We start from the raw sequence: 10,756 nt of genomic DNA on the forward strand, positions 1-10,756 counted from the left end.
GCTTACTCCTATTCATTGCACAATAATCCTCCAATCTGGTCTGCATTAAAAAAAAATAAACCTTTCTGCAAACACGCTGCTGTTTTCCCAGCTTTGTCCTCAGCCTCAGCATTGCTCCATGGAAAGTGAGCGTCGGTGGCTGTGACACACACAGAAGCACTGTGCTGTTGTTTGGAAATGATGAGTCCATTTGGCATGGCTGTTTCCAGTCATATAAAGAATTCCTCCTCCTCCTCCACTCTGTTTGTGGGGCTGGCCTGCAGCATTGGTGGGAGGAGGACTGAACCTCTCTGCCCTGCTCCCTTACTCCTTCTGGCTGCAGCCAGCAGCAGCTGGGTCCTGTCTGGGGAGGGCCCGTCCGTGGGCACAGGGGGCTGGAGGAGGCTGCTCCGCAGGTCCCTGGAGAAGCGGTGCAGGGGGCAGGGGCTGCTGGAGGGGTTTGGCACCACCAGCCCTGTGTCCACGTTGGTCTCCGGTGCCTGCCGACGGACACGGCTCTCCTGGAGGGAAGCCTGGAGCTGGGTGCTGCCCTGCCTGCGGAGGGAGGGGGCATCCCAGCACCACCGGCCTGCTGGGCCACTGGGAGGAGAGGAGAAGTGTCTGAAGAGGCCACCGCCGGCTTGCTCAGCAGTCAGGGCTTCACTTGGCTCAGATTTTGTTTTACTCTTCACAGCTCTAACCTCCTGGCTTCTCCAACCAGAATTACCCCGCTTTACAGGCAAGGGGACCGAGTCCTGAAGGTTTTTGTCACCACCTGTATTATTATGCTGATGGGAAAGCCCAACATTTGTTTCATGGGGCTTGGAGCTGCCTTGAACCTGTTGAAGAAAATTTGGAGAGCGCCATTAACATCGTTCTAGCTTGTGGTGACAGTGCTCTTGCCCAGCCTGGAATGATCTGCAGCATGAGCCAGCCAGAGCCCCACCAGAGAACAGCACAGGAGCCAAGCCTGAGCAATGGTAGATGAAAGTTAATGTAGATAATGTGGTGCACATGGAAAAGAACAGTCCCAGCTTCACATACAGAACACAGATTTTGAGACCCAGGGTCTCATTTCTGTGACAGCACCGTGTTAGCATCAGTGCAGTGTCTGACAGCAGTCTGGAGAGCAAAGGAAATCTTAGTTATTCCAAACAAAATGCAGAGCACTGTTATGCAGGGTGCAGCTCTGGTCCCAAAGCTGGACCACAGTGCCTGTCCCTCACCTGCAGGACAGAGTATTACAGAGCTGGAAATGCTCAGAAATGTACAAGGACAGTTGCATGTACAGTAAAGGAATTACCATGTACTTTAATCCTGGGGGGGAAAAAACGCAGTTTGGAAGGTAGAGGATAAAATGCTAAACCTTCATGAGGCACCTGGATAAACAAACAGGTATTGTCCACTCCCTGACATTTGTAATGCAAGCAGCAGAGCCCACCAAATGGAGCAAGCTGGAGAAGTTCAAACCAAAGAAAGGAGTAGGAAAGTAGGCACAGGGAAGGCCCTGTCAAAGTATGTTATGGATACAAAACGTTCACATGGATTCAAGGGAACACTGGATAAACACATGGAAAGGAGTAAAGCTACACCCCCAAAAAAGCTTTCCAAATTTCCTGCAGTGAATAAATGTATGTCTGCCAGCTTAAAGACCTTGCATCTACAGCAGGAAGAACCAGAGAGCAAGTGACCTCTGGAGGTCACCTGGCCCAGTCAGCTGCTCCCAGCAGGACCAATTTCAAAGCTACATGAGGATGCTCAGGGCCTTGTCCAGTCCAAGTGGGTGACAAACCAGTTGTGTGAAGTGACACTGAATGAGAAGTACACAAAAGCTGCCCTGAGGATGACTGTTAGGAGTAGCATAAAAATATGCTGTACAGAATAACTAACTTGATTTGTAACAAATGAGTTCAGGAAGAGAAAAAAAACAAACACAAGATGGGCAAATTATTTCTATATCTAAATAAGAAAAAATAATCTGAGATGCGAGGGGTTGTTACCATGGAAAGAAAGCACATGGAGCTATTCAACCCTCCTTCTCACATGTATAATTCCCACTATGTATCATCTCAGCACAGTCTTTTTTGTCTGTTTTATTTGCATTCATACAACCTTTGGGCTACACATTTGAGCAGAAAAGGCAGAGATTTCCTGTGACTCATTTCTTCAGCACTTCTGCCCAACAGCAACTCCCTCAAGAGCTCACAAAATCTATTGCAGGTGATATATCAGCTTGCAACACATCTGGCGCTGGGTGCTAAAAATTTGCTTTCAAAAATATTATAATATAATGATTTATCAGAAAAAGGATTGGCTGCTACAATCAGTAGATTCAGGCAGGGAAGGGAGGATGTGAAACCAGCCTGCTCCAAAAACACATTAATATTTTCCGATTTCAGGTGAGCAACAATGTTGTTCATTTAACAATATCAAAACATCCCAAGTAACTGTGCTTATATTTATCTGCAGCATCACAGCACTGGCAGATACCAATTACTGTATTCACAAATTCTAAAGAAAACATGAAAAAGCAAAATCTTATTTTCCCTTTTGAATCAGTCCTTCTTTCCTTGGAGAAAAAGTAACATAAAATTTAAAAAAATCTATTTTCAGAACAGCACAGACACATACCTGCAGCAGAATTGTATTTCCGTCGTAGTCTTGTGTTTGCCACCTGGTGCTACTGATAGGAATGCATGGGTTGGGCAGGAGAGGCACCAGCTGCCCCATTTCTTGCACTCTGAACTGCAAGGCTGAAGAGTCTTTGGGCTCGGCGGGCACCCCGATGGGCAGCTGCTTCAGGCAGAGCTGCACGGCGGCGCCCCGGGCTGCGTGCAGCACGAAGACACAGAAGCTGCTTTTCTGTGGGGTTGCTTCCTTCTGCAGGATCATCTCGTAGAGTCTCACTGCATCCTCATAGTTCTCAAAGCTGCAGTAGATGGTGACACGCAGGATTTCGGGGCCACAGTGAACCCGCCTGATGCCCCAGACTGGCATCTGCTCGTCCAGGCTGTAGAAGTCCTGGTGAGCTGGGCCACAGGGGTAGCTTTGCCCATTAGCAATCTGGGCACACTGGTAGCGCCAGGGCGGACGCTGGAATTGCTCATGGACCTGGAAAATCCGTTCTTCTCCCAAGTCCTCGTGCAGGAAAAGGAGAACAGATATTCCGGGAAAGCCACAGCTTCTCTTACGGAATCTCTCATAGTATTTCAAGGGAGTAACTCGCTCAGACACCAGGAAAAGGCGAATGTCTGGGCAGATCCACCCCAAAAGCCGATCCAGAGTTTGCTGCAGAAGTAACGAGTGTCCTGAATTGGCGAGAAGATGCACAGTCATCAGGGAGTCTGCTCTGTCATCCATTGCAAAGGTTCCTGATAAAAAGAAAAATAAAAAAATTGGTGCCTTCCTTCTCCTTCTCCTACTTCCGGAGCCTCAGTAAGATGAGGCTACACTCATAACTCAAACTTCAACAGAATTAGTTCAATCTTCTACAGGTTTGAAGTAACCTGAAGAAATGCCCAGGTATGCACAGTTCATGTACATGAGGAGGCAGGTAAAGAGTGACAAGGCATTATTCTGTGACTGCCCCAGGCCACTCACATCACAGCAGAACTCAGCTGAAGGCTCATTCTCTGACTCCAAGACCTGAGCTCTGGTCACTGTGTACCTGCAACCAATGTGCCCAGAAACTCCTGTGTGTCCTCCTGCTCCTGTCCTTCCCTGCATAGGGCAGCAGAGATGAAGAGCATTGAAGCACAGAAGCAGCAGTTCTCCAAGATGACATGACGTTCTAAGTACAAGACTGGCCTGTCAGCAGTGGAGGTCGACACTCCAGATCCAGCCAGTCCCACCAGTGCCCATCTCCATGTGATGGCAACAGGACCCTCTGATGTGCCACTCAAGTTTCAAAACCTCGGGAAATTTTCCTCTAGTCAGCAGGCGGGCTTTAGCTGGCTGGGAAAGGCTTGTGATCTTTTGAGTCCCACCCTTCTGGGGCATACAGATAAGCTGCTCTTTAAAAAAAGGAAGGAAAACAGACTAACAAAAGAAAAAAAGCAGCGTGTGAACACAACAGATAACAATAAGGGCAGATATGAATCAGCCCCAGGAAAGAGGAGCTCTGGGAATAACCTTGACTCCTTCTTGCACACTTCACCACACAGGTAGCTCACTGCCCAGCTGGAAACCAGCTCCTGGGTTAATAAACACAGCCCATATAAGCTCCCCCTTTTCAATGCCCTGGTTGCCTCTTTCCTCTTTTTTATTTTTTTATTTTTTTTAATGCTGAGATACCAGTGTAATCAGTACCTTTAAGCAAACTTTGTTTTGGTTTTTTTCCTTGCTCCTCAGGTTTACATAGGAGTACTTAATTCAGCTTATTGTGCAGACTACAAGAGGAATGCTGAAATACAACTCTTTCCAGGCCTTTTCTAGTGTCTTAACAATAAATAGCGCTGTCCCTTCATCTCCTTATTTTGCCAACCCAGGAGCAATACATACAAGCCAAACCAGCCCCCATTTTCTGCTCAGAACTGGCCCCACTGCAGCCAGTATTTAAATCAAACCTGCAGCCTCTGACAGTGTATCCAGCTCCATCTAATTAAGAGCAAGGCACCTCTCTCTGCTGACAGTTCCCACTCCAGCAGCCAAGCACACAAAGCAGTAGCTCACTGTGCACAAATTCCAGCATTAATAACAGTCTGTTATTCAAAACTCTGATTTTTTTTTTAAATTTTTTTTCCCACTCCAACCCTCATTTTGTTTTCCACTGAGAAAAATCTGCAGGGACTAAAAAGGTACAGGATAGTGGTGCCTTCATCTCCTTTAGATAGAAGATCAGTCTCACTGGTAGAAATCACACATTCATGATTTAAAACTGCACTGGAACCAATGTACAATAAAAATAAAAAGGCTGACTAGGAAAAAAATGCATTTGCACTGATAGAGACAAACCCACCCACAATACTTCCAAGCAAGTAATAATCACCACTGGGAGGGAGACAAAAAAATCCAGCCTTCAGACAATGGCAGGAAGAGAGCAAAGAGTGCAAGTGCTCAAACCATTAAAATGCTCTGGATGAGCTCTGAGCAACACAATTTTACTAAAACATGGAAAAGGAAATGATCCATCAACCCATTGCTACAAGGCAGGGGCAAGCAGTCATCTGCCTTCCTGCATGGGAGGAAAAGGGGAATTTTGCCTGTGAAAGAAAAAGCAGAAACAAAGAAAGTTCTTCAGGGCTGGGTTTGTAGCTGGAAGCAGGAGGGGCATGTCAGGGTCCCTGTTCTGGAAGGAGGCAACGGTGGCAGACATGGCCATGGGGCTGGGCACTGCTGAGCTGCCTGGCACAGCCACAGTGCCCAGCATGGCCCAGGCACCAGCCTGTGGCACCTCCTCAGGGTCAGGCCAAAGAGCAGAGACCAGAAAGAGTCAAAGTAGGTAAACAGGAGTGAACATAAACCTGGTGGAAGGGAACCGTGGGCTAGCAGACAGCCCAGCAACACTCCCAGGGCCAGGATTGCCTCCCCCCTGAGTGGGCAGTGGGGTGGAAACAGCAGCTTTGTGGCCAGCAGCAGCTCAATCCAATGGTATTCCTAGGGAAGGAATAGGGAGGGAAACAGAAAACAATGTACTGCAGCCTATAAATCCCCTGAGCACCTGTATCTGGAATAGTATGTGCTGTTCCAGCTGCCCTTTAAGAAGATGGATGTGGAGACTCAGGAAGAAAGCAGGAGAAAGGAGTAATGAAGAAAGTAATGAAGAAGTAATGAAAGAAGCCCTGTTGGTAAGAGGAGCAAGTAGACAAGAACCTTCAGCCTCGAGATGGAACCATGACAGGATATGCTATAAATCTGTAAGTTATAGATCTAATGGCATCAGGAGGGTTAAGGGGCAGCCATAGGTTACAGTACCCTCTCAAAAAGCAGCAAAGGGTTCACCAGCAATGCCCATTTCCAAGCAAGTGAGGAAAGCCTTCTCCCCATGTGTCATTAAGCCTGCCACAAGGCAACAGGATAACAAAAGCTTTTTGGGTTTCAGAGGTGACTGAGCACTCTCACTAGGTATGATTTGCCAGATCACTAGGGGCTGGGCAGCGTGTCCTGGGCCACGCTGCAATGCCTCTCAGGACACAGAGCGTGGGCCTCTGATCACAGCACTCAGCACCCACCCTGCCCTGCCCTCCCACCAGCAGGCCCACCCCCTCCCTTGTTGTCACCCCCTTGGGATGCTCCTGCACAGCAGTCCCAGTACCTGCCCATCACTTCCCCTTCTCCCACGGAGCAGAGGACCTATCACTTCACCATCGGCAAAGGGCTCCTTTCCACAGGTGGGAAGAGGGAGGGAGCGTTGGCTCATGCTGCTCTACTGGTGCAGTCCCATCCATCACTACAGGCTGGTGAAGCTCTCAGCCTCCATCCCCACTGGAATTGCATCATTGTTTGAAGTCCCATGGGGGCAGCAGCATCATGGTGAAGATGCTCACTTCACATAGTAAAGAACAAAGCTCAGGCTTTTGCTGGGTAAGGAAAGTGCTGGTTTCTCTCCAGTTCCCAACATAATGAGTCCTTGCCTTCCTCTTTCTTCCCCTGCCCCCAGCTTTCCTGTCTGGCTGCCAAATGAAAAAGCACATTATTCATAATGACCTATTCAACATGACAAGAAAGATTTCTCTAAGAGATTAGAAAAATAGCTGTTCAATTTTATGTGAAAAGTTACTCTGATGAGGGTAAGAAGGGGAAATCACCCCCAAAACTCTGATATGGTACTCAAAAAAACCCCCCATATTAGAATCCTGTGCCCACGTGGTAGTGACTGGCCACGCAGCAGAAGGCACAGCAGAAGGTACAGCAGACTGCTCGGGTAGTCCAGCTTTGTGTAAGGGCAGGTCAAACAAATACTTGTATCTACTACCAATATCTACACTAGTAAGCCCTGCATAAAATAAAGTCCAAACATAAACGACTAACAAACACTCGATAGTGTGGAACCTGAGAGAACTCAGTCCACTATATGTTTAAAATCTTATGGTGGAAAACCACAGGAAAATAATTAAAAATTCCTTTTCATAATGAATTCTTAAGATGTGCCTAGTTCACTGTGGTGCTTGGAGCCCTTGGGTCTAGCTGACACTGACAGACTGATGATGCATCACAGGGTTTAATAAGTTCATAGTTAAATCTGTAAGGAAGTTACTTTATAAGGAGTTAGGTTTTGTATACCAGCACATCATTAACTTCAGAGAATGAGTGAGAATTACCTCAGCATCTTGGGAGCAGGGCTTATTAAATACATGGAATGTGTTGGGATTACTAACTTTTAAAAGACTTTTTTTCACGTCAATCTCAAGCTCTGCCTATGACAAGGACAAACATACAAAACCTGCTAGATGACAACTACCTGCAGCATAGATAGGACTGAGATAAAAATAAGGATTAAGATCTTACTGAAATACAATAAGCTTTTCAGTTTGTCTCTTGTTTCAAGCCTTGTGACTCCAATTCATCATCATTTCAGAGGCAAGTGAAACCCCAGTGATAAAAAAAGCAGAAAACCATCTAACCTATTGCATTTAAGTATAATTATCTCCCAAATGGTTCTTGTTTTTTCTTTTTAACCAGCTAACAAAGAGTGGGAATCCAGCAAGGTTCTGTCAGCAGAAACAGAAAATACAGAGCTCCACCGCACACAGCAAATTGGGATCCAAGCACATACACACACACAAAAGGAAGACTTTAAAGAAGAGAAGAAAAACTTTAAAATGCAGTTATAAATACGAGAGGGATAAGGAAGCTGCTGCAGGCTGCAGTCTGCCTTACCTCGCAGAGCTACCAGGATCCCAGGAGGGCTGGGCTGGCCCTTGGCTGCTGCGGGAGCAGCTCAGACCTGGCAGCAGCATCAGCGTCTGTGGCTGCAACTCCTCCCAGTGACGGGACCCAGCGACTTGAGACTCCTGCGGTGAGAAACACTATGCTAGGAGACGTGCTGACAAGGTAGAGTTTCAAGACTCAGGGGAGATAAAATGCAAACTAAAATGACAGAGGTTCCTCTCGACACTCAGCTGCAGCAGTGGGGGGAACAGGCATCCTCACGGACACGCCATCAGAGGGATGACCAGGATCAAACCACATTTTCCCTGTCACTTAAGTGACTGTATTTACAGAAGTAAAGCAAGTAAGTTCTTCTCAAGCAACACGACTTTGGTGCAAATGCAAGGCTGGGAGAGCAGCACTGAGACACAGAGACAAGGGAGATTACTGGCAACAGACCATGACACTGCTGAAGCCCACATTAAAATGCTGTATTCTTAAGAGGCAATTGAGCTTTTACCACTGGGAATTAAATGATCTCTCAGGAAAAGGACAGCCTAGACCAAGCTTCCAAACACACAGACTTCCACAGGATCTTGGGAGGCTCACATCAAACCAGAGTTACTGCAGTGATATGAACCAGGCTGTTACCATGGCTGCCAACTCCAAGCAAGTTCCTGTTCTGCTTGAGCAAAGGGAAAGGCAACAAGGATCATCCTTACCCTTGAGAGAGAGGATGCAGTCTGTAGCCACATCAGGCAAGACTGGCCCACTGGTGGCACCAACCTGCAGCAACACTGTCCTCCCTCTAGCCCCTCTTCTGCAGTCCATGGGGACAAGAAATCCAGCGGCAAGACAAGGGTCAGGAGAAGAGCAAAGAACCTCTGTGTACCTGAGGTCTGGGTCAGCTTTCCCACACCTGTGGTTACAGACATCTGTGAGATATGCTGCCCTCCCCCCAGTGACACACTGGTGGCTGCTACAGTCACATGCAAGGGACCTCGAGGAAAGCATGAATAGCAGAAGCTGTTTGAACAGAGAGAAGAGTAGAAAGCCATCCAAATAAGCACGTGTAACTAAAGATGCACTTTTTTTTTTTTTTTGCAGAAACTCCTACAGGGCTCAGGGATCTGGCTGGCACAGGCAGGTCCCTGTGCTGCCACCAGCGTGCCTCAGCTTGCAACCACAGGCACATGCTGCACATCCCAAAAACCTCTGCAATATGCTTTGCCTTTTCTCACTTCCTATTTGTAATAAATTTGTCATAAAAAGGCACTGCATCTCCTTGCCTGGCTACAGACATCCCACCACAGGCACATCTAAACAAAGCTGAAACTTGGAAGGCCCAGTGAAGTGTTCATTTAATCAGCTCACATTTAGCATTGTTGAAGACAACTCAAGGCAAAATTCTTGGAAGGCCACCAGGAGCTGTCAAGAGAAACTGCACCCTACCAAGTGTTAATAAGAGCAAGTCACCAGGAGGCAGTGAACTTGCCAACGAGTCGAGCTCCTGCTTACGGAACAAGAGAGACCTACACAGCATGAGGGCTTCTAATTACTCCCTTTCGCGAGGACAACCCTTCTGAGATATAGAATACACCCCAAATTCTAATAATCCCCTCCCCAAAAAAAAGTCTTGGCCTGGGTCCCACATTATGTTGGAATTGCAGATTTTCATAATTAAGTTGATAGCAAATGCTGTGACAGACAAGCTGCAGGAGATTATTGGCTTCATCTTCAACAGAATTTCCAAAGCAGCAATATTCAAACATTGATTAACAACCAGTATTGACCAAAGTGGCTCACAAGGTCTAAGAAACTCCAGCATTACTGGGACAGGGGGCTTGCTCTGGCAAACTTTGCAGAGACAAGGCAGCACATGAACTCAAAGGCAGTACCAGGCTGTACTGTGGCTTCCCTTTCAGGCTTCCGGGACTTCCCACTGTGATTTTCTCTCCCAAGAAGAGGGCTGCTAAAGGCTATTCATAAACAGTGAATAGAAGTTGCACCCACTGCTGGATCCCCTTTTCCTCTCAGCTCTCCTCAGGCAAAGAAGAACCCCCTGGCTCCCAGACCATCATCTCTCCAAACAATTTCCCTGGCTTATCTGCAGCTAATCCAGGTCACCAGTTCCAGGTCTGCAGGAGGTGAAACAGACCTGTCTCTACAACAGCAGTTTGCTTTCTTGCTTTAGGATAAGCAACTGCTGAGACCTAGCAGACTCTGTCAGGCTGGCTGGAAATCCAGGCAGGTATCACTGTGTTAGTTAGTCACACCACATTTTCAAGATTTTCTTTGCAGGCAAAAAGTGTGAAAAGAAAGGTCATATTGGGTTTGTCATGTGAAGACTGAAAGTTCATACGTACCTGCTTGAACCTCACAGCCTGTGTGGAATGAGCCAGAAATATTGCACTGCAGAACTGTTTGGGTATGTACTTCCCTAAAACAGCTGGGCTGGCCTTGAAAATCTGGCTGAGTTTCAAAGAGTGGGAAAATAAAGAAATTCACAGTAGATATAAATACAATTATAAGCTCCCTAAAGCAAGAAGCAATCCCATGGCTCTCCACACCCAGGATCAATACAATGATCACAACTGAGGCTCCAGCTGAAACATTGAGAATATCCAATCCAGTTGGTGAGCACACTCACATACACACCGACGGACAAAGTGAGAGGAATTAATCTCTCATTCTGGGATTCATCTTTCACAGTTGGATATATCAAGTTCTGCATTTTATAAATTTTCACGTGACAGGTTCCAAGGAGACAAAAGGAGCCATTTAGCACATGTTCAAACAGAGCACATCAGTCATTTCACCTACTATCCAAGACATCAAAATTAACAAATTAAACACAAGACAATGCTTCTTACCAGCCCTACACACCACTGTGAGCCCAGGTCTGCCAAATCCTTGCTCTAGTGCACAGGGACTCCAAGGACCTGGGAGCTCATGATCAGAGCCCACC

The 10,756-nt window shown here is 47.0% G+C and overlaps 1 protein-coding gene across 1 annotated transcript; it reads right to left on the reverse strand.

Moving 5' to 3' along the window:
- Positions 1-209: 209 nt before the first annotated feature.
- FAM124B (family with sequence similarity 124B) lies at positions 210-3,339 on the reverse strand. Its single transcript, XM_010001615.1, has 2 exons — positions 2,611-3,339; positions 210-818 (listed from the first exon to the last, which is right to left on the reverse strand). Exons 1-2 carry the CDS (start codon positions 3,337-3,339, stop codon positions 210-212), a joined length of 1,338 nt encoding a protein of 445 aa, XP_009999917.1.
- Positions 3,340-10,756: the final 7,417 nt, after the last annotated feature.

Source organism: Chaetura pelagica, unplaced genomic scaffold (assembly GCF_000747805.2).
Source record: "Chaetura pelagica isolate M959 unplaced genomic scaffold, ChaPel_1.0 scaffold207, whole genome shotgun sequence".
Classification (NCBI taxonomy): domain Eukaryota; kingdom Metazoa; phylum Chordata; class Aves; order Apodiformes; family Apodidae; genus Chaetura; species Chaetura pelagica.